The sequence below is a fragment of the Syngnathoides biaculeatus genome, chromosome 6, assembly GCF_019802595.1.
Source record: "Syngnathoides biaculeatus isolate LvHL_M chromosome 6, ASM1980259v1, whole genome shotgun sequence".
Lineage (NCBI taxonomy): Eukaryota > Metazoa > Chordata > Actinopteri > Syngnathiformes > Syngnathidae > Syngnathoides > Syngnathoides biaculeatus.
Genome location: NC_084645.1, coordinates 1,632,948 through 1,657,595, shown reverse-complemented (window position 1 = coordinate 1,657,595; position 24,648 = coordinate 1,632,948). Strand labels below are relative to the sequence as shown.

The window sequence follows — 24,648 nt, the reverse complement described above, 5'->3', positions numbered from 1 at the left end:
GTCCACGACGGGACGTGTGTGACCCCCTCCTGGTCAGATCGCATTGTTCGAGGGACCTTGCTTTAAAAAAAAAAATTCTTCTGACTGGATCGGAGGCCATACAATCACTGGTTCTTCATGTCAAGGATGTGGACACTGCAGATTTGTCTGTGAAAGGAGGTAAGTGCTGACACCATGAAAAGTATAATTGTGTCACCATTACATAATACTGTATATACCTGAACTGTGTATAAAATGCATGTAACTGTGTGTTTGCAGTGTTCTTTGCTTCAGCTGCAGAAGAGTAAAGACTATTCACTGTTGGTTGAAGAAGTGCATACTTGGTGCACATGGTGAGTCCAGATAACGTATTTATTCTCCTAGTATGGTACTACAATACACAATCTACTTAGATACAATAGAAGAGCTGGAGCCAAAATTCTGCCTTTGCAAAGCTGTAATGATGCTCCCCATTGACTGGGAGTGTGAGCGACGTATTGATTCAACAGTCTGTTTATTTTCTTGTTGAAGTTTACAGTAGGCAGCACGGTGGATCAGCTGCTAAAGCGTTGGCCTCACAGTTCTGAGGACCCGGATTCGATCCCGGACCCGCCTGTGTGGAGTTTGCATGTTCTCCCTGTGCCTGCGTGGGTTTCCTCCGGGCACTCCGGTTTCCTCCCACATCCCAAAATCATGCAACATTAGTTGGACACTCTAAATTACCCATAGGTGTGATTGTGAGACTGGCTGTTTGTCTCTAGGTGCCCTGTGATTGGGTTGAAATCAGTTCAGGGTGTCACCCGCCTTGTGCCCATTGACAGCTGGGATAGGATCCAGCACTCCCCGCGACCCTGGTGAGGATAAGTGCCAAAGAAAATGGATGGATGGATGGATGGATGGAAGTTTACAGTGAAGTACAGTACTTTTAGGCTACTATGAGATTTCTTGTCATGTGGGACCCTAACAGGATTTCTTGCATCTTTATAAGGACCTCGACAGTTGTCACACAGAGGGGTGTTTCTAATACAGTGATGCTTTGAGTTACAAGTGACCCAACTTCCCAACCAGCCAATTATTTGCTTTGACTTGCAAGTGAAAATTTCAGATACAAGCTATATAAGGCAGCAGTGAACTCAAATTGGCTCACTCTACAATAAACAGCAGTTTGTTCAAATTTACTGTCAAACTAAACATCCGAAATTAATTGCGAGTTGTAGATTTAAAACAACCCCCTAACTTTGCTCTGCTAGCTTAATGCGAGAAATGGGTAATGAGAAATGCCATAGACAGGCTGATGAATGGCATCTATGTGGCAATGTTATACTGTAATGCATTTTTTGAACACAAAGTGGAGCATCACAAGACAGATGAAATAATGACGCTCATGAGGATATATCCTTTATCTTCTGTGAAAAATGACTCATAGTACTGCAGCACTCCCCGCAACCCTTGTGAGGATAAGCAGCAAAGAAAAGGGATGGATGAATAGATGGATGCTATTTTAATCAAATAGTTTTCACAGTGTTTTTTATTAAGTGTGTTTAATGTAAAAGTGGATAAAAAATAATATTCAATATACATTTTAAGGAATAAAACCTACGCCATAGTTCATGAACAGTTAGACCTACTACGCTCCTGGATTTTTTGTTGGTGATGATGGTGGTACTTGGAAAGTTCAGTATGTTTTTCGGTGGTATTTGGTGTAAAAATCTGACAATTACTGTGGTAATTGAAGACTGTCCTTTGGTGTGAAGATGTGTGGGCATATTTTTTTGCTCACGTGTGCCCTACAATTGCCTGGCGACCAGTCCGTGGCGTTATGTTGCCTCTCCCGGACAAAGTCGGCCGAGATAGGCTTCACCAGACCGGGAAACCTAGTGAGGAAAGGTGGTACACAAAATAGATGGCGGGATGAATTGTTATCCTATTTTACCGTTCAGGAAGCTGATTGGCAGCAAGGGAGTGAAAGTGAGGAAGACTTGGGCTCAGAGGAAGAGGAAACAACATATGTAAACGTCACTTTTACTATCCGTAGACGTAGTAATGGGTAGCTGGTTTTGTGTTGATGGGGAGAAGCAATATGAGTGTTTGCACTCGTCACAACAGGAAAGCTGCGCCTTTGAGCCGAGCTGCCATCCTCGCCTGGATGGTGACGTTGAGATTGTCAGGAGGCTCTATTCACCTAGTTCAGTGACTATCAGGTAAACCTTTAAAAGAAAAATTGTTAGTCATGGGAACAAGCGGGAATCTTTCCCATGTTTTTAATGCTGCCTACATTCTGCGTGTTTCAGGGAATATCAATCAATCGATAAAGTGGACGTCGATCTGAACATTAACGCCAATATTCTGGATGTAAGTTCAAAACAAAAGAAAATACACTGTTGATCCTGCTGTGCTGAATATATTGTTTGGCGGCTGCAGGAGGAAGTGGCCAAGGCCTGGAGGGTTCATCCAGCGGAGCCCATCATTGTCCGCCTGCACTTCTCTTTGTCTCAGTATCTCAATGGACCCGGTGAGACTGCATTTCTGCCAAGACAGTCTATTGAGCATCGACATTCTACAGATGATGATGATGATGATGATTTCTCACCATAGAACCAACAGTTCAAGTCTTTCAGCCATCTAATAGACATTTCAGTCTCGGAAAACAACTGCAAAAGTAGGACGCAGAGCATTGTTTTATGTTGAAATTTCGATTGAAGTTCACTAACCTTTTAACGTTGTTCCACAGTGTTTTATCGGTCTTCATCTCACAGGAGTGGAACCATTTGAGTAATGAGAACACGATAATGAGACAGAAGAGAAGGCACAGCTGGTTCAGGCCCGGTGGAACCATGAAGAAATTCCGTGCGAGATTCAGTGTCTGGCTGCCCTCAAAGTATGTAGTGTGCAGTATTTGATGCTTCTGTTAGCAGCTTTCCTTTTCTGATCGCATCTGCCCCTTAGATCTAAAACAATCCAAGACCGCAACCTGCGGGGACGGATTCTTTTGCCAGCCATGAAACTGAATCATTTCGCCAATCACACAACCTCCTACAAAATCAAGAATCCGTCAGGGGAACTTTTCGCTTACACGCCGAGCGGAAAGGTGAGCTGGACCTTTTCAAGATATTCAAGTGAGGTCCGTTGATAATTAAAAAAATATATAAATATACATTGTGTTCAGCCTAACCAATGACATAATTTGTGTGACATTTGCCTTATTGATTTGAAATGAAACAAACCGATGGCTGAAGGGTAGACACAGAAATGTAACATTTACCCCTGTATTCAGAATACTGTACCGCAAAGTTCAGGGACTCAAAAGCATTTTGACAATTGATGAATCATCCCTCCATCCTTTCTCAAGACCACTCATGCCGCAGCCTAAGATGAGTCATAAATGATAAACATTACAAAGACTGCTTAAGGTTTAGAATTCATGCACATCATCAAATTGTTAAGTTTCATCCCTTAGATGCTTAGCCAGACCTTTAGTGCGGCCACCTTCCTCTATTACTTGTTTGTGGGTCTTAGTACCTTCGTATATGTCTTCAGTTAGTGGAAAATACATGCTCTATCGGGTTTAGATGAAGCCACTGACTTGGTTCTGTGAAAATACTCGTTTTTTTTCCCCTCATAAAATCTTCAGTTACTTTCAAATTATGTTTGTAACATTAATCGTCAGCTATGGGAAGCCAATCTCCAAAATAGAGAAAAAATAGATTTTTTTCAGTTATTTCTATGTATCTTTGCCTTTCTATTGCAATCAATAAAGCGAGAGGAAAATTGGGCTCATTACGTTTTGACTATTGCTCGTACTTCTATGCATGACTCCCCAACTTGAGGCCACAATTTACTTATAAACGTGATGTTGTACACACTAAGTAACCAGCTCTTTCACATACTGATGAAAAATCATTATGAGCATCTTCATTACCTTGCACAACAATACTTGGGCAAGACTGAGAGGAACCAAGAATTGAACACAGTCAACTGTATAAAGCTACTTTGCAGTGCTCTGACTTCATTCAAGAGATTATGTGTGTCTACTTTCCCAGAGCGTAGTCGTGTCAGGAGTGAAGTCGTCGGCTCAGCTCAGCACCAAGCAGCTAATAGAGCTGCTCTTCTTCTCTCAGGCCATTGGGCACTGTAAGAGCACACCGACTCTGCAACATGGCTTCTTGGTGCAGGTAAAGCAAATCAAACCGTGTGGAGAAGACAGTGCACAGTCAGTATTTTACAAGAATCTTATGCTTGAACTGAGTTTCCATTTCTATGTCATGTTGTCATTTTGACAAGAACGATTTCCACCTTCTAAATGTAACGATGACTATTCTTGTCTTGACTTTTATTGGTGCACAAATGAATTGAAAATATCAAAAACAGCCTCCACTATGACGCAATGCACTTTTAACTAACTGCAACCTACAACCACAATTAAACCAGCAAGCAGGAATGACCAGGCCCTGACACCTTTTTGAATGGAGAAATGAACACAGTGATTAAATGAGGGCCTTTGTAATTGTGCACTTGTAATAACAAATACATTGTCATTTCACAGTGGCAGGCAGTCAAAGATGGCTGTAACAAATTTTGCTCGAACCAACTAGTGGATAGAAAAATGTGATGTCATCAAGGCCCAGCTTGCTGCCCTTGTGAGGAGAAATTTGAACTCTGATTAGTTAAAGAGGCAGTCCCATTGCTAACATACTGTAGTTTAAAATACATCTTCCAGCACTGCTGATTCTGAAGGCCCTGGGTGTATTACACTCGCATGGCAGCACATACTGAAATCTCACTGAACAAAAAAATTAACATTCACCTGTTGGAAGTAGAACACCCAAGAAAAATGCTTGAAAAAGAAGAGAAATTGAATTTTGGGAATCAATGAACACAATTTCATACAATAAATACATTGGGGCCTAGAAATATGTACTTAATTTGGTTGGAATAGTCAAATCATCTTTCCCAATTGAGATGAATTGAAAGGTAATTATTTTTTTCTAGCTACCTCTTCAAAAAAACATTTTTTAATATGGAAAATAGCACTTTGTAATATTGTATATAATGGAAACATATGGCAGTACAAAAACTAAATAGAATGTAAAGAATAAAAGAGTTTTTGGGTATCATCATTAATTCATTCTGCTAACCCATTTTGTGCATACCTCTCCTCTGTAAGCCACAGTAGTATTGCTCATTTTTACCCATTAAAAAAAAAAAAAATATATATATATATATATATATATAATATATATATATATATATATATATATATATATTTCTATATGTGTAGCCCCAGAATTTGTGTTCAAATATCCACAGCTTGAAGGGTTACAACACTGTGACTCTGATATTCGTGTGGTTGAAAATACTGTTAAAAATAGTTAAAACAGTTGGCAAAGTTATTCAATAAATGAGGTTTGTTCAAACATTGTTCTGGATTCAGAAATACAGTATGCATTACTTCTACGTTGAAAAATTTTTCAAAACCTACCTTTTTAGAAGCTTTTTTGTTTAGTATGACACTAAATGGAATCGGATTCAACAGGTTGAAGATTTTTTTTTTTTTAAATTACCAAAATTTGCCAAACTGACACATATTGGGCAGTCAATTGAGTTGAATTCACCGGGACCGGACAGCGCCTGTATCCCAAATTTTTACCTGAATGTCAAAGCAAAATCTTAGGTACAATCGGGTCAAAAATAAGTAAATCGTGTCACTCTCATTTCAAGGCAGGACTCGATTAGAATGTAGGTCGTAAATGTAGGTCAGTGCTGCTAATAGTGTTAAGGCCAGCAGAGACAGCATTAACCTGACCTTCCACACCTGTGAAATGACCTCCAATAGTGTCAATCGCGTATTGGATCAAATCCGACTGCGCTTCGATGTCTCCACAGGTCATGCGATACGCAGAGCAGAGAATCCCCACATTGAACGAATACTGCGTGGTTTGTGACGAACGACACATTTTCCAAAATGGCCCCCTGTTGAAGGTAAACGTTTGACAACCAAAGCGCTTGTGAAACTGCACAAAAAACGCAATCACAACACTGTTGTGCATCGCCAGCCTGCTGTTTGCACCAGGGAACTATGCGTATTTTCTTTTCACACCATCGGAGCGATGTCGGGAGCCACGGAGGAGGTGGCCACCGGTGCAGAGGTCAGCCGCACGCCGATTGATTGTGGTGGCTCGATCCAGTTTAAAAAAAAAAAAAAAAGTCATTTCTGCTCTGCAGGTGGTCGACTTGCTGGTGGCGATGTGCAGGGCGGCCGTGCAGTCGTCACGCAAAAGCATCATTTTCGAACCATATCCGTCTGTTGTAGATCCAAAGAATCCCAGAATGCTGGCCTTTAGTCCCAAGGTATAATCAGAACTCAGCTGATATAATTGACAACTTTTTATGAAGATTTTTTCACTTTTATTTTTTTTTTACTCACCACAGAGAAAGAGCTACGAGAGGCTGGAAAAAGCCCTGGACAGTGTCCTGCTGATTCGGAGGATAACACAGGTGAACCCTGCACTCCTTTCATTAACGTCACATGTGGTTTAGTTCGCCTTGACTTTATTCCCAATGCTCTTTTATGTGATTACAGGGTTCATATTCCGAAATAAAAAAGCAGATGGACACAATAGACCCTCTCGCCATTCCTTTACTGCAATGGTAAGCCCCCCCCCCAAAAAAAGCGGATTCAAGATCACAATATGTGTTCACTTTTGTCAGTTTGATCACGTGCTTATTTTTTTGGTACTCTAGAGGCGTTCCAAAAAAATTGACATCATTTTAAGTATGAATAGTTGAGGATCTACATAATGCCACTCACAGTTGACATTAACTGTCAAACTAAAAAGAAGAGAAATGTTCTTAAAACAACCAAATAACTTTGTCGTTAGGTCTGCTAGTATAATGCTAAGACATTGTCCACTGCAAATTTGAAAAGACAAATTTAACATCCTCAGATTTGAAATGAACACTTGCCTGGAGTTTATATGCCAAACCCTGGTTCAGAGTTCAGTCAGGGATAACATTATTAACATGTTACTAAACAACTCAGATGGTGTAAAATCCTCCATCCGTCTATCCATTTTCTTTGGCGCTTATCCTCACCAGGGTCACGAGGAGTGCTGGGGTCCATCCCAGCTGTCAACGGGCAGGAGGCGGGCTACATCCTGAACTGGTTGCCAGCCAATCACAGGGCACATAGAAACATACATCCACCCCACCTTTACACCAAGGGGCAATTTAGAGTGTCCAATTTGTGTTGCATGTTTTTGGGATGTGGGAGGAAACTGGAGTGCCCAGAGAAAACCCACGCACACACGGGGAGAACACGCAAACTACACACAGGGAGGACTGGGATTGAACCCGGGTCCTTAGAACTGTGAGGCAAACGCTTTCCAGCTGTGCCATGGTGTAAAATATTGAGTTAAAATGAGTAACACTGTGAAAGTGTTATTCAACAAGACTGACTCGTTTTTGTCGCAGGCCACATTGACGTTTTTTTCTTAGAGGGCTGTTATGATTTTCAAATCACATAACTATTAACATTAACTATCACCACATTACATTAGTGGATAGACAACAAATGGCTAGTTTTGAACTCGAAAGTCAAGGGTAATACTTGGTAAACTGTTCTTGTGTACAGTAAAAAGGCGGTTGGCAACAAAAACATGATCGCAAATGTTTATTCCACATGACAGGCTCAAATTTTTTTTGTTCAATTTTAGTTATAAGTATTGACATACTGATTAATACCATTACCGATTAATTTCCTTGGGAAATGACTATTTGGAGTTGTGAGCATGGTCACAGAAGGAATTAACTCGTATCGCAACGCACCACAAAGTGTTAGTATAAACAAATCTAATGTACACTATACGCCTGTACTCCACACTGTACGCCTTTTCATTGCTTGTGAAATTTCATTTCAAAACATGGCATGTTCAATTACGTGAGACACAAGTTTAAGTTTTTAGTTCTTACACATCTCATAAAAACATTAACTCATTAGAGTGAATATTAGTGTTGGAATTAGACCAATTTGAGTTTCCCAAAACATTGCTTTACCAAGCCGAAGCACATAAAAATGTCATGTTGCACTATTAAGCAAAATTGTCAGAAAAGAGGATGCGCCGATTCTTTTCCTTCCATCACATGAAAGTGCAATGAATTTTTCTGCCCATCCCGATATGTCACTGGCATAGTTAAACAAAAACATTATATTTGAAGTAAATCAAAACTTCGTACCTATTAAATTGCACAACTAATGATCTCTCACGACACACGCATGCGCCAAGGCACGAATTGGTAATCCTTGTACTAGAATACAGAAGGGTGTCAGATTTTTCGGGAACACCCTCTATTTTACTTTTATTTAACGTTCTTACGATGCAACTTGTTGCTTCACCACAATAATGAACATATATACTGTGTTTTTTCAATTAATAACCCTCTAAGTGTTTCCATCCAAACCGAACATTAATGTCCTCGTTACTGTGTACTGTGTACTGTGCGAGTGTACCTAATGCTGTGGCAGCCAATTAGAGTGAGCCTCAGCTGTTTCTTCCCATGTTTGACGTCAGGATATTGTCGAGCAACAGATCTCACATTGTCAAGCTTCCAGCTGACAGGGTAGGACAGTGCAGTCTTGGATTTACAGTAGCGCTACGTAGTATAGCGGCCGCGTTAGAGAGTATCACTAGACAATACTTTGTTTAGCTTTGTTGATCTTACTTTATATATTTATTTTCTTTCCTCGCTGCACAATAGCGACTGCCCTTTATGCACACACCACACCAGTTCCTGCTCATCACAAGCCCTCCGACCAAGGAGGCCCGTTTTCAAACTGCACGCAAACTCTACGGCAGCACCTTTGCTTTCCAGTGAGAAATTGGGTTTCATTCTTGCACGTAGTATACGAAACATACTTCGACAACAGTTTATAAACTCTTCTTCTTTCTCAGTGGTTCCCACATTGAAAACTGGCACTCCATTTTGAGAAACGGCCTCGTGAATGCCTCCAACACAAAATTCCAAGTAAGTAATCTCATCAATCTAGGGGTCACCGCCAAGCAGCTCCCCACAGATGAGACATTGTGATTTCCTAGCTAAATTGTGGAAGTAATTATTTGCAAATGTAGAATGGAGAAATGAATTGTAGCGTGTTCATATTTATCCGTTGACTAGCTTTTTAGATCATTGTTGGTTATTATTGTGACAACTGGTAGCTCTCAGCACGAATCATTCCCCAAGAAATAATACTCAGTTTCAAAAGGGTGGGAACCCCCAAGTCGAAGAACCTTTCGCTGGTGTTGACATCCACACTTGTGTTTTTTTCTTAAAAGATGCATGGAGCTGCTTATGGCAAAGGGATCTATTTAAGTCCAATCTCAAGCATATCATTTGGATATTCTGGTACGAATCCACATGTTTTCTCCTAAAAAAGAAAAAAAATGAAGTCATTCTTTAGAATTCTCCAACGTATCTTCTTTTTTGTTTGCTAAGACATGGGCAAGGGACAACACCAGATACCCACCAAAGAAGAACTCCTGAAGAACTACAATCGTGTAAACATAATCCACCAGGTACATAACTTTTGAGGCGACATCTTAACTGTAAACATGTCCATCCTGCCCTTTCATGTTTGATCTTCTCATTGCAGGATCCCCCTGGCAGGTTCATCCAAAGCAGGAACCTAAACTGTGTTGCACTTTGTGAGGGTATGACTGCCCATATCATGAGTGTTACAGTCACTGTGGTTTGACGGGCGCATATGCGTCAGCTTGCCATCGCACTCGCAAATCTGCACAGTCGAGAGTGGAAAATCACCTGCATAAAATTTGTTACGAGTGGAAATACATAGATATTGAAAGACGTCGCTTAATTTGAGTAGTCTTGACCAACGTCTTTTTTTTTTGTTTTGTTTTTTTACACGGAAGCACATGGTCTCTAATAACGAGCTGCTGCTCAGCCGACTTCTACTTCCTGGTTTACCTGACCCCCACTTATAAAGGAGTACACTCATAATTACAAACAGAACACACACGCGTAACCTTATATCTGCGGGCATGACTGACCAAATCCATACATTTTTCAAATGTGAGTGACTGTTGTTACATTTCATGGCATGACGGTTCCTCATCAAATCCGTTTCCTTTTGGATCTTTCCACAGTCATAACCTCAAAGGACCTCAACAAACACGGAAACATCTGGGTGTGTCCTGTATCTGACCACGTGTGCACGCGTTTCCTCTTTGTGTAAGAACAGCCGGGCGCTGCCACACTTCCGTTGTTGTTACAGTACCTGTTCATTTTAACTACACGGTACACTGCGTTTGTGTGTCTCAGGTATGAAAACGGTTGCGTGGGGGACGTCCACATCGACACCCAGGAAGAAGAGATCCAGAGCCAAATTTTAGAGGTCATTGCAACCAACCCCAGATGAAAAATATACCCCACTTGATGGCCAACAGATAAAAATATTTACCATTTTCTCGATGGAAAGAATGCGATGATTGAATGTGTTGCCTAACTCTACTGTTTTCGTTTTTGTGTTTGACGTTAACATTGTGGTACCTCGACTTAAGTGCTTCCCAGGCTGTAGGGATATTTGAGCCGTCGCTTGGTGGATGTTTGGCTTTGTGTTGTGAGCCAAAATTCGAGTTAAGAGTAAGAGTGAGCATCACACACAGCACCGCTTGCCACTCACAAATTCACATCACAAACTAGAGACCATGCCCCTTAAATGTCCACAAATAACACATGAACACTACATGATATCCTGATTACTTCAGCAAATGTTCTCATTTATGATGTTTTTTTACAATACACGGCTATTTTTTTTTCATTTATAATGAAACAAAATAATATGAGGCGGTTCTTGGTCCTTGAAAAGATGAATGACATTTTGATTCATTTTGTTGGGGAAAATTAAGTTGCGTTATAAGTAAATTGAATTTGTTCGTTAACCCAGTGAATTTCCATCCATCCATTTTCTTAGCTGCTTATCCTCACAAGGATCGTAGGGAGTGCTGGAGCCTATCCCAGCTGTCAACGGGCAGGAGGCGGGGTACACTCTGAACTGGTTGCCAGCCAATCGCAGGGCACATAGCGACAGACAACAGTCGCACTCACAATCACACCTAGGGGCAATTTAGAGTGTCTAATTAATGTTGCATGTTTTTGGGATATGAGAGGAACCCGGAGTGCCCGGAGAAAAACCATGCAGGCATGGGGAGAACATGCAAACAGAACCCAGGACCTCAGAACTGTGAGCCCAACGCTATACAGCTGCTCCACCGTGCCGCCTAATATTCATCATTTTTACCATTAAAAAAAAATATTAAGTTAGTTATATTGTCTTTCTATTATTTATCATGCATGAAACAAATAATTTGAGGGGGTTTCTTGGTCCTGGAAAAAATTAATGACATTCCAATTCATTTCAATGGGGAAAACTGAGTTGTGCCATAAGTAAATTGAATTTGTTAGTGAACCTTGTTAACTTTATTTATTACTTTCTAAGTTAGGTTTCTAATGCATTTTCAATCAGTCATCCGCTCTATAGTTTGGCCATAGGGGAAAAGTGTTCATTTACATTTTGCATATTACAGATGAGCATTTTTCTCTCCAGGGGGTTTATCTTGATAAATGAACAACCATATTGTCTAAGTGATTTATTTTTAGACGAGGGTACTTGTTGAATTGCTTTTATTGATGGAAATCAAGTTAACCGTTGCACTAAATCTGCTACAAATCATTATTGCAATATCAGCTTTATGTATTTTCTTTTTTTTTTGTACAAATAGGACAATAGGCAAGTTCTGCCTTTCTGATGTTGATTTATATTCTGTTGCAATTTAAGTAAAGCATCACATGTTGTGAAAACATACTTAAAAGATATATTAAATAAAGAAATACATGTAAAAACAAGGTAGAAAGAGTAAGACATATGCAGAAGTGCTATTTGTGTATTCATATGCAAATAGATGATCACAACTTCAAAGGGATGACACACATCAACGCAAACTAGTAGAGAACATAATAATGAGGTTCAACAAAATTCTTATCAATTGTGCGTGCTTTTATTGGACCAAATGACACAATGGAACTCACAAGGCTGTGCTCATTGTTCATATCAGCAAATAACAGGAGATGCTTCCCATCCCGTGAGGCAGAATGGCAACATTATGACACGATTGTGCTTCCATATGAGCCCCACAGCTGCTTCCCCCTATGTTCCACCGCCAGCATTGTTGGCATCTGCGGACAAACCGGTTTGGCTTGGTTTTACACAGACGCGCACACACGCTAAATTGTCACCGCTCCAAGGTTTAAATGTTCTCATTGATTTACAAGATGCCCAAAGTGTCTCGCATTTTCTAGGTCAGCCCAGCAGGCGAAATGGAGGACAAATGTCTGTGGTGACCCAAAGGAAGACATTTCTTGAATACCATATGGCTCTCTGTAAATAGTGCAAAAGGCAAGTGCAGGCATCGATGATATAACTCACTCCGATACAGTAAAATAGGAACCTAAAAATGTTTCCCAAATGAAAGTCATCGGTGTTCCACCAACTTGGAAGTGTGTGTGTGTGTCTGTGTGTAATTGCATCTCATTAAATCACGTGTATCCAGCCGCATAATTCGAGCAACCACACTGAGGCTTCAGGGTGTCAAAAACGTTTGCCTGTAAACCCAGCAAATGAAATTAACGACTGAATTCAACCAGGCAAAATGTCGCGTGTGCCTTTAAGAGCCACTCTGTGCCACTCTACTGACGGAGCGTCGTGCGAGTTGAGGGCATCAGCTGTCCTCGGCGCTGAATAGACCAAGGACATCTTTTCCGTCACATCACAGGGATTAGATGAAGATTTATTTCTTCAACTGTGCCATCGTTTCAGAATGAAGGAATGTGGAATGGGCAGAAGGGAAATTAGGATTACAAAACTGATCACTTGTAAGCAACTCTCCAAGAAAACACCAATTTGATGGACGGACAGAATTTTTTAGTACTTTTGACAATTTTTAAACAATGACAGAACCCACTGCTCAGCTGGTGCGTTCAAATACTTCAGGTATTCAATCTTTACCTCCTACACTTGATCAGAACAACTTCAGAAGAGTGAAGCGCACGGAAGACAACGCTCCCTATCCAATTCCTGGACTTGCCACAAACTTTCTCCACATGCGAGTGAGAGAGGGAAGCAAGATTCGCAATCTGCTGCGGTTCGCAACAGCTCGCATGCAAAGCGAGGGCCGGGACGGCTACGAAGGGTCTCCGAGGCAGGTGGTCTTCACAGGCTCGGACAGAGGGGTCACCAAGACGATCACCTGTGTGGAGATCCTCAAACGGAAAGTGGAAGGGCTCCACCAGGTTTCCAAGCTCTACTACAAGACCGTGGATGAGGTTTGGGAAGGATCGCAACACGGAGTGTCGGGTATAACCGTGCAGAGGACAGTCCCTGCCATCTGCATCCTGCTCTCCAAAGACCCTCTCAATCCCCAGGAGCCCGGATACCAGCCTCCCCAATCAGCCAGTGCTCCCACAGAGGATGCTGGGATATGCAAAGGCACGCTCAGATTGCTGCATTGCCCCACGTCACCCAAGAGACTCTGCTTTGAAGAGCTGACTAAATATGATCCATGATCTCCAAAGCTGTGCCTCCCAACGCATTTCTGTCATGTCCAGTTCCCACGATAGTGGCTTGAAGGATTCTTTTTTTTTTTTTTTTTTTTTTTCTTCAATATTAAAAAAGGAACTTGGGCAATGGGTATGTTGAGAGTTTATTTGTTTAAATACTCTATGTGAAGATTCATTTGTTCAATTTATAGAACATAATCTTTCATGCTTTTGTATGTCCAATATTGCACGGACACTGAGTGTGGAATAACCGATATATTTAGTTATTTGGGGACTGAGGGCAAATCTTGCAATGGTGTTCTCCACTTCTGTGCACTGCAGATTTTGAGTATTATTTTTCATCATGAACTAATTTAGGAACATTTTCCCATTTCCTGAGCTTCACCATTATTGTCTGACACGTGAATCATCTCAATGCTTGACCTGTACTGGATAAGAAAAATATTCAACAATGAGGAAATGTCCACATGCAAACGGCACCAATCGGTTTCTTTTTCATTTTCACAAAGTACCTTTATTAGTATTATTATGTATATGCCAGGCTTAATTTTTCTTACGTGCCAACCAAGTTGCTTTGCTACTCTCTTCCTGAATCATGTGTGCATATGTGCAGTAAGGTGGTGAAATAGTCCATCTCATGAGATGGGAAGGCAGCACACGTTATGATCATGATTGGTTCAGCATTTTGATGTGTTTCTGAAGTGTAAGATTTAAGACTAAAAATAAAAAAAAATGTATAAATAAAAGTTAACTTGATTCAGAAGTTTTTAATGCGTTTTTGTGGAGCCCTCAGACTTGCAATTGTATGCTTGCCTAATTGCAAGTCGTCTCTGTGTGCTAAGAAGAGCTTGATTTTTCTACGACTTGCAACAAAATCCTGATTTAACATTTGTGGCAGTATGACACGCCTCAGCAGAAAAGGACTGAGGTTCCACACCGAAGGCTGGCTCACTTCACTCTTGAAGACACCCGAGCGGTGTTACTGGTCGTGCATTGAGGTCTTAGTTTTCTTTAAAGTTTGAGTATGCAGGCAAGCAAGATTTGAATGTCGCCTCACTTCATTACCTACTTCCAACGTTTTGTGTCTTCGCTACTGTATGTTAATCCCCAACTCCTTTGACCAAAATGACACTCAATTCACAGTTGAATTATTATGCTTTGTGCTATTTCAAAATAAAAACATGTCATTGTCCAACAACTGAAAAATCTATAGCGCTCGTGCACCTATGTCACCAAAATCACATGACTGGCCATATTGCAGGTCAAAAAAAGCATTGTTCAGTGCTAAATCCATTGAGACGAAACGAAAATATGTCTTATAGTGCGATGCCCAGACTTTTGTCCGATACCTTTAAACATTTAGAAAGTGATAATAAACGAAGGTATGTGAAAAAACGACAGACACTTGGCATAGAGGACCCATATTTAATGCCGAAGTCTGTGTTTTCGCCGATGAGAAATTGGACTGTTCATTCGCTTCCGCTTGTCTTGGACAAATGAATCTACACATGTATCTGGTGAGTCAGTCGTCGAGATTTACAAAAGAGGTTGAAAGTGTATAAAAGTCTGGACGCATACAAATACTTCGTTGCTGGATCTGTTCTCAATGGGGAGATGGCTCGTGAACGCGGAAGCGTACTCAGCTACACGTTAACCTTTGCCAAAATCCATCAAACTTTTCACCTGGTATTCAATACAAATACAATATTTAAATAAATGACCCCTGTTTTACACAAATTCATTAACTATTGGAACAAAAAATGAGGATGGGGAGTCGGCTCCTCCGTACACGGAAGCGTATTGCGGCCACACGCACACACACACACACACACACACCTGTAAACCTCTGCGACACGTTTTTTTTTTTTTAACACATTGTTCTCAAATGAGCCAATTTGGTATTATAAATACTTCTTGGTAATTTGAGATTGAGAATAACAATTCCTACCTGAAATGAAGCGATCGCTACACAGCCATGTGTGTATTTTGGTTGGGCACCATCCATCACGTTTAACTGCCAAAATCCATCGATCTTTTCTGGTCTTTTCAGCTGGTATTCCATAGAATGATCTCTTTGAATATCTGTCTCGTCTGTTGTGACAACCAACAGCACAACAGGTCTCGGGCATTGTAAATATTCTCTTTCGGTTCAATGTCTCCCACAATGTTGGGCAGCTCTGTTTGACAGGCAATATGGAACAATGAAAATTGTGATGTCACGTGCACGAGCTCTATACCCCCCTGGCTAAGTGCTGGACACAGACTTTGTCACAACACCATAAAAGACAGCTAATGTATTTTGGCTGGGAGGTTTTAGCAACCTCTGGAAAAAGTGGTTGCCAAAACATTCCTTTTACTTAAAAATGGTTTACTTTGATGAGGATCCCTTGCTGCATCATGACTGTGGTCTGTTTTAGGCCAGTCTTGGTGCTGTAAAATGTGGAAATTCATGTTGACTGCAACATCTGCTTCCACTAAGCCGGCTCATTAGCTTAGGTTGCTAGTTAGGAGTAGCAGCCTCACTCCCATCCATGACCTGCCACGACGTGTTGAATAGCTTGCATAACCTCCCTTATTCACCTGTTCCGGTCGCAGCCCGCCATGAACATTGGTACAAATCCTCCTCATTCGAAGGCTCGCTCTGCAGAGATTATCTTCTTAAGGGAGATGTTTCCGTCATCCATCCAATTGACTCCAGTGGCTACTTTACAACTGCCCATATGTGTTCAGTCAAAATGGCAGCAGAGGAAAACAAAGGAAGAATTGCATCTCTAAAATATTGTCGGCACATTGATTTGTTTTCACTTGAATGTGAAATTTCATCCAGTCATTAATTTGCTGATTTTATTCTCACAAGGGTTGCAGGAGTGCTGGACTCTATCCCAGCGATATTTGGGCCTGAATGCTGGTTATACCATGCGGCAAATGTGAAAATGATTCAATTCAAATTGAATATTTTGGGAAGTAGTCAAATGTAGAACAAGACAAGTGTGTAGCAGAGTGACGGTGCAGTGGTACACAATCCTCACTTAAGTGGAGGCAGTGTTGGATTGATTCCTGCTCACTGATGGTTTCAATATCTTCCCTGTGGCTGATTGGTGACCAGTTCCGTTCAGTGTGTAGTCCGCCTTTTGCCCGAAGTGAGCTGAGATAGGCTCCAGCACTCCGCTGACTTGTGAGGATAAGCAGCTTGGAAAATGGATGGAAAATAACTGTGTTCCATTGCACAGCATAGACTTTATGTCAAGATGTGTAATAATATGGCACCCTCTGGTGTCCCTGTCCAGAGTTGTTTTTCGATGGCTTTGCTTCTTCCGTCGCACCTTTGTTTGTTCCCCCCCCCCCCCCTCTAATACAGCTGATTCTTAAAAATCAGTTCGGAGGTACGTGATGGGGCCTGACAGGGCAGATGCTTTTTCTTTTTTTTTTTTTTAACCCAGATGATTTTATAGATGAACTCAGATCAGATTACCAGTTTTGACAAATATGAGAAAAAGTAATTTTGGGGAAACTTATATGCTCCCCCTTTTTTAAGTTATTTCAATGTTCCTGCTCACATATACTGTCCCCGGACTTCCTTCTATTGCAGCAAGAGTGTCAGTGTGAGGACTTCGCGCGTGTATTTCTCGGTCAACTTTGCTGGGGAAAAGGCGCACATGCGCACCGCGGGCGGTTGACGTCACACCGTCGGTGAGCAGCAACGTTGACTTGACTGCACTTCCTGCCATCAGACTGACCGGTCGGTCGCAGTTCGGCTGTCCCGCATCATGTTCAGAGCCGCCGTCCGCCTGTCTTTCTCCGGTGTTCGGAGTTTGACCCGTTCGAAACCGGCTTGCAGAGGTATTCTTCAACATCATTCGTCTGGCGGTGCTGCTTTGGGAGCTGAAGACGTTCTTGTTAATGATAGCGGACACTTCACGGTACCCGCGGGGCTCCTTAGCTAGCTAACATTAGCGAGTGTTCCAATCGGTTACAGTCACTTGAATGACCCCTACCGGTGCTTCGTGTGAACAGGGGAGACAAAAATGAATAGGAGCCATGTAAAATGTGACTTGAGGGCGTTTTGGCCTGTTAACGCCCCGCGGGTGAGCTCGCCTCCGTGTGTGTCCTTGCCGTGACCCAGTTGAAAGACTCGCGTGTAAGGCCTAGTGGTAAGGCTGCTAACGCTAATAGCTCGAGCTAACTGAGCTCAAGTCACCTTTTTCTCCCACACTAGAACAACACTAATTGTTTTTATGACCCTTACGTGTGCATTCGTCGCACGTATTCAACTGCTGGTCGAAGAACTAAAAAAAACGAGCTATTTTAAATAGTAGGCGTCTCGCGCTTCTGAGGAGGAAGTCCATAACTCCACATTTGCGTCTATATACTTGTATGATTAATGTGGGACTTATCATTGATCCTGTTGTACATTTTAGACTAGACAGTAGTTTCCCGACAGTATATCTATTTTACTGGTTGTCTGTACCCTTGACCGTGTACACGGTGCCCTTCAGTATCAACCCAGTGCAAGTTTAGTAAAGGTGTCAAACTTATTTCAATCTCGGGCCATATTTTGGTACACTTTACTTTCAAAAAGCAGTCGTTACCATACCATAAAAATGTTTCATCCCCTGATTATAGTATTATACATACGCACAACAAAATGACTAAGTCGTTTTCAAATCGGAAGGCTCGGATATTTATTTAAATATGATTGTTAAAAAAAAAACCTACGGAATAAGGGGATTAGGTAACACCAAAAAAAGTGCTTGGTAGAGCCCGATGTTTTTTGTGATATGGAATTCTGGTGGAGATTTGAGCAAGAGTCTTGGAAGTTGATGTATATTATTTGCTTTCACCAACCACATCAAATAATATGGTGGGCTGGATGTGAGTTTGACACATCTGCTATTTGGTTTAGTAATTTTTTCATGATGGTCTTTACATTTAAGAGATCTTCCATGCTCGTGGTAATTTTGTGATTTTTACTTGTTGGACTCATGAGCATGTATTTTGAGTCACGAATGTATTGATGAACTATGAGCTGTACTAATCTGTTGTTTGAACTGCTGACTGTATGTGGACCCCAGAAAGATTAGCAAATGGCGAGGGTCCAAGCTAATGCAGCAGATGCTCCTTGAGAGTCATTATTTTCACTAAAATACTTTGCCTTCAATATCAAAGTAATTTAAGGTGTCCGCCAGAATTTGAGATTGTGATATTCCATTGATTTTTGAGTTTGTACATTCAAACCAACATTGGCGCCGTGTGCTTGACCGATCCCATTTTTGCACACTGAGATGAAGGACATTGTCAGATTTACTTCAAACTTAAATGACAAGAAAAGTACATCACCTGCATACACTTTTCTCTTGTCTGAATCGTAATTGGGGTTTTTTGGGACACTGAAAACACTTTTTGCCGTCACCTTTAGAAATGAGTTCTTGGGCACTGCGTCTTCATTAAAACAATAACAAAGAGCTTCCAAAATTAGCAGTAACAATTATGTATTTAAAATGCGTAAGTAGCCATGTGATTCCTTTGTAATTGTTACCTGATTGGGCAACTGCTGTAACCCAAAATGCCGAGTACTGTACAGTTCATCCAAAAAAGAAGACGCCGCTTACGGATCATGTGTATGTTTGTCTGATGCTGTTATGCGGGCCAATATCATGCTGACTTCACATCGATTCTGCGGGCCAGACAAAATTGCTGCACAGGCTATAAGATCAACGTGTGATTTAGCGCGTTAAATGGAGGTTGTGTCATTGTCACCTCGCAGGTGTGTTGGCCTCAAGGTGCTATTCACATGGGAAACAGGAGACAGATGAGGAGTTCGATGCACGTTGGGTCACCTATTTCAACAAGCAAGACATCGATGCGTGGGAGCTGAGAAAAGGTAAACTAACCGGCAGCTATGACGTCAACTTAGGTACTTTCACATTGCACAAATTTTATTCATGTGCATGCGTGCTTCGCATATCTGCCTCACAGTTCTGAGGTTAGGGGGTTTGAATTCACACTCTGGGCCTTTATCTACTGGTAGGCGGCCAAAAAAAATGTGAATATTGAGGGTGTCCATTTTTTTCAAGAATTTATTTCAAAGAGAGAAACTTATGTCAATTCACCTCACATAAGACATTTCAAGCCTTTGTTTCCATTTTGGTAATTGTCTGAAAGATTTAAAAAAAAAAAAAAACATCAGTAGTTCACAAAATTAGAATATAATGACAAAGGCTTCCTGTGTCCCAATCTTGTCACGTAATAACAAAACACATGCAGAATTTTTACCTTTAAATATTCTGCCTTGGTAGGCTATAGAATCATAGGGAAAAGGGCTGACCTGAGAATTTTGCAGAAAACCACCGAGACTCTCCATAAGAAGAAAACATATCAAACATAAATTGCTAAAGGATGGACAGAGAGGATGTCCAGTGGTCCAAAATCTTCTTTTCAGATGAAAGTAAATTTTGTATTTCATTTGTAAATCAAGGTCCAAGAGTCGGGAGGAAAATGCAAATTAAGCTGCCAAAAGTCCAGGGTGAAATTTCCAGTCAGTAATGGTTTGGGAGCCACGTCATCTGCTGGTCTGGGGTCCATTATCGTATTTTCCGGACTATAAGTCTTTTTTTTTTTTTTTTTTTTTTTTCTTTTTTCATAGTTTGGCTGGGGTTGTGACTTAATCTCCAGAGCGACTTGACTTATATGTGAAATTATTAACACATTATCCATTTTTTGAGTCGCTTATCTGTTATTTTCACACTGACGACCATAAGAGGGTGCTGTATCTAATAACTGGTGGACAGCTTAACTTCCGAGTGAATCAGCCATGCAACTTTCCAGGAAGTCATTGGATGGCTCGACAAAGTATGGGCTTCCGTGACAATCAAAACCATCCTGTCGCGATTCAGAAAGGTTGGAATAGACTAGTTGTAACTGCCATTGACGAGTCTGACGTAAGCGGAAGCAGAAGAGGAAGTGGCGCGTCGTCTACCTCTGGAGTTGGTGGACTTGTTTAGAAGTGACACAGAGGATGAAGATATCATTGGATTTTAGTTACCGGACATATGAAGTGACACGGTTGGTTTTGGTAAACTTCTTAGTATGTTATTTATGCTATAGTTATTGGAATAACTTAATATTATGTTAACATGCCAGGCACATATATGTAGTTTGCATGATCTCTCTGTGCCGCCGTGTTAACTCGAGGTACTTCGGTTTTTGGTGAATTGAACACTCTAAATTGTCCTTAGGTGAGAATGTTTGTCTATATGTGTCCTATGATTGGCTGCCATGCAGCGTGTAACATGCCTCTCACCTGAAATCATCTGAGAGAGGATTCAGCAGACCTGCAACCCTCGTTGAGGATCAGAGGTACAGCGACTGGATGGACGGTTAATGTAGCAACACCATCCAGCCAACAAGTAGAAATTTGTCATGAACAAGTTACCGCGAGTAGTTTACAAAAGCTGGTAAGGTGGTACAGAGGCTGCTTTGTTTACGACACGCCCAACATACCAGGTTTCAAAATTATGAATAGTGCACAAACACGTTTATGTACCAGTGTTAGACTGTCATGTAGTTTTGTAGTTTTCAAAATGTAATATTTTAGAATCAATTCTTCTATCAAATAATCGGATAAAATAATTTTCATCAGATTTTTGCAAATTCTTTTATTCTGCTTACTGTTTGTGAACCAATGTTATTTTTGGGCTTTTGCTTAATGCATAAAAAAGTGTTAAGCAATTATACTCGCCAACCTTTTTGAAACGGAAGGCTTCTTGCACGTTGAATAATGTGAAAGGCCACGAGGTTCATGTGGAATTTATAAGGCTGCTTCTGGTTCATTTACGTGACAGGTTATTCATATTGCAGCTTCAAATAACCATTATTATAATGTTGTCCATAAAATGATTAGCATTCAGTTACTATTTAGTTCTGTAACATAAATTGGGAGAAAACGTCGACCATTGTATTCCAAAATAAAAGATTTTTGCAAATGTCTTATAATTGAAGACAAAAGACTGGTTCATTCTAAACAAATTGAGGATACAGCTTCACTTTTGTACTGAAACTATCATAAACTGAGAACCTAGTCTAATTCCAGTAGAAAACACTCTATGAAAAATACACCTTAGGTATATAGGATTTTTTTTTTTTTTTTTTTTTTTTTTTTGCGTTCTGGATTGTTTAGCTCCTACATTTCCTCACGTAGCGAGCAGTGTGTTAATTTAGCCCAAGATTATATTCAAGGCAAAGCGTTTTGTTTGGGAAGGATTTTAATTAGAATGTACAGAGGGAGGGGCCCTTGGTTTATGAATGAGTTTCATTCCTCCACTGGCAATGTAACCGGAATTTTGTGCACAAGTCATAACATAATTTAGTCTTTCAGAAACCAACGGTAATGCAGTAGTCAAGTCATAATTACATGAACTATATAAATAAACCAGGAAGGCTGTAGTAGCCACTGCTCTTTGAAAAAAAAAAAAAAAAATAGATTGGATAGCGCATACACACTGAGTGGTATGTTGATCGGTTGAAGTCAGTTGTCCGCCATCTTGGTACTCCCAAAACGTGTGGGAAACATAGTTTACAGGTTGGCGGTGTTTTTCTCAAAGTTTGCCATGGAGAATTAAAATTTGCTGAGCTTGACATTTTTTCCAGTTCTGGTAACATGAAGGATTTTTAATCTGACTTGGTAAACCAAAAAAGGGTACGTGCAAAGGAAAGACATAACACCCTGACTGCCAGGAAACCTTGCATATTACCTATGGCCCATTTCCATGACATGTTAACTTTTCCAAAAATACGCTGTGAAGCACTATCATAACATAGGGAAAAAAAAACTAAGCATTTTTTGTCCTAAAACCATTAAATTTTAAGTCAATCAGTTACATATATTTTTGGAAATAAGGACTCGCATTGGAAAAATACATGCTTAACGCATTGTTCAGTTGTTTCTGGGACGTCCTATTTCAGACAAAATTTAAACTTGTTTCCTCGCATTTGAAAATCAAAATTCAATTTGCAGAGTTCTGTATTATGAAATTCATCAGAAATTTCACAAATGTTTTCTTGCTTGTCCACTGATGACGTTAGGGAAAATATTTACATTGTGTTTCTGTGAAAAACCGTCGGACTATAAAGGTGAAGCATAGAGTGAACAGTGAAACAACAACCATAAATAAAACTTTGTTCAAGTGAATTAAGTGCATCAGGAAAAAAAAAAAACCTTTACAAACAAACTTGAACAGTGTCAAAATAAATCTTTCTAACTTACATCTGGAGTGTTTTCTCACAGCCACGAAACTGGCGATTAATGCACAGGTTGGCATGGTTGTTTTGGACTATCAAGATGGCGGATGGCAACTTCAGCTTTGGTGGCCAATAAGCCATCCAGTGTCTACCAACCCCACCCCCGGATCAGTGGTAGTAGCCATGATTGAACCCCAAAATGTCCTGCTAAGCAAGTAGTCCACGGTGCTGCCAGGTAATATGATAGTTATTAAGTGTGTTTATTGTGTGTTTTAAGGGATGAACACATTGATCGGTTACGATCTGGTACCTGAGCCAAAGATTCTCGAGGCGGCACTGCGAGCTTGTCGGAGGTTAAACGACTTGGCCAGTGCAATCCGAATTCTGGAAGCTGTCAAGGTGACAGGATATACATCAGTGACGTTCTTGTCTTTTGTTTATTGATTACTAAGTGGGTCCTGGCGGTTTCCTCCTCAGGATAAAGCCGGGCCCCACAAAGAGATCTACCCGTACCTCCTTCAAGAACTTAGGCCGACATTAGACGAGCTCGGAATCTCTACACCGGAAGAGCTCGGCATCGACAAAGTCTAAGTATGTTATCCAAAACTAAATGTTTCCCTCACTCTTTCATGAGACGGCAGTCCAGAGCAATACCGTTTTTATTTCTTCCAGATCAATTGGTGATGGATGTCCTCAGAACGCAGAATTTGTGTACCTACGTTTGCCTCATCTGTCTATTTAATTTTGCCTTTATTAAGTTCTTTTGCTTGTACAATATTGATGAACCGAATAAAGGAAGATTTATCTGTAACGTGTGTTACAAGTACTTCAAAATACTGTTTTTAAAAGAAAATGTGAAGTTGTTCTGCAAGCAATCGATTCATGACAAGTTCATTTGTGAGAGGCTCCATTTGTTTGGATGTGCTTTCGTTTGTCGCCACCAGAGGCCAGCATTTTCGCTTTATTAAAAAGCCATTCGATTGCATTTACAGTAGAAGTGTTGTCATTTCAGGGACCTTGTTCGATGCTGATCAAATAAACATGTTCAAATGGCACATCGGTTTCACATAATTGATCAGACACGTGAATGAAAGCATCCAATAACTTGAATTGTTGGTAGATTGTGGCGAGTTATGTCAATATTTAATGTTGTTAAAGGACTAAACTTCAACGAATGTCCTCTTTGTCAACAGCCAGCGTTCATTTTTTTGATGGAAGATTTAACTAACCAAGTCACAACATCCAGAACATAAATTTTCAACACCAACCACTCCACTTGCATTAATCTTAGCCAAACACAGAATACATCTGCTGTTTGTGCTTAAAACCGCATTGCTCTATGATCTCTGGCTGGCTTTTTAGTGATTGGAGATGCATCACTGAACACAGCAGCTGTCAATCATCAGAATGCATGTTTTTATTGATGTAACTGACCTATTTGAATGTTGATACAAAAAGTCAACACATACTTTTACCAATCATTGTTTTGTGATCTACTGGATAAAAGCGACAAATGTAAATCATGTCAAATCTTTGTCTGCCATTCATTTAAATGGGGAAAAATGACTTTGGAGAGGGAAAGTAAAACCAAAACAGGGTTGCATATGTGTGCACACCCTCAACTGTTTGTAATTAACCAATCACATTAAAATATTAAATTGGGGGATTGGGATGCACCTGCCACCATTTAAAGTGCCTCTATTAAGCCAAAATAAAGTTGAACTATTATTGTAGGTGGCGGGACGGTGACTCACCTGGTAAAGTGTTGACGTCACAGTTCTGAGGTCCCGGGTCACATCCTGGACC

The 24,648-nt window shown here is 40.7% G+C and overlaps 3 protein-coding genes across 3 annotated transcripts; all 3 read left to right on the top strand.

Moving 5' to 3' along the window:
- The first annotated feature begins 2,022 nt into the window (after nucleotides 1-2,022).
- On the top strand, nucleotides 2,023-10,408 carry LOC133501905 (protein mono-ADP-ribosyltransferase PARP6-like). Its single transcript, XM_061822066.1, has 20 exons — nucleotides 2,023-2,180; nucleotides 2,271-2,331; nucleotides 2,401-2,491; nucleotides 2,575-2,638; nucleotides 2,711-2,857; nucleotides 2,926-3,067; nucleotides 4,020-4,151; nucleotides 5,863-5,958; nucleotides 6,033-6,125; nucleotides 6,202-6,327; nucleotides 6,409-6,474; nucleotides 6,560-6,627; nucleotides 8,547-8,595; nucleotides 8,734-8,846; nucleotides 8,928-9,000; nucleotides 9,309-9,378; nucleotides 9,469-9,548; nucleotides 9,626-9,683; nucleotides 10,137-10,221; nucleotides 10,312-10,408. The coding sequence occupies exons 1-20, from the start codon at nucleotides 2,023-2,025 to the stop codon at nucleotides 10,406-10,408; spliced, it is 1,869 nt and encodes a 622-aa protein (XP_061678050.1).
- Nucleotides 10,409-12,996: 2,588 nt separating this feature from the next.
- rpp25a (ribonuclease P and MRP subunit p25, a) lies at nucleotides 12,997-13,611 on the top strand. Its single transcript, XM_061822065.1, has one exon. It carries the CDS (start codon nucleotides 12,997-12,999, stop codon nucleotides 13,609-13,611), a length of 615 nt encoding a protein of 204 aa, XP_061678049.1.
- A 3,631-nt stretch (nucleotides 13,612-17,242) lies between these two features.
- LOC133502478 (cytochrome c oxidase subunit 5A, mitochondrial) lies at nucleotides 17,243-24,365 on the top strand. Its single transcript, XM_061823312.1, has 5 exons — nucleotides 17,243-17,445; nucleotides 19,370-19,486; nucleotides 23,120-23,241; nucleotides 23,320-23,433; nucleotides 23,515-24,365. The coding sequence occupies exons 1-4, from the start codon at nucleotides 17,373-17,375 to the stop codon at nucleotides 23,431-23,433; spliced, it is 426 nt and encodes a 141-aa protein (XP_061679296.1). The 5' UTR covers nucleotides 17,243-17,372; the 3' UTR covers nucleotides 23,515-24,365.
- Nucleotides 24,366-24,648: the final 283 nt, after the last annotated feature.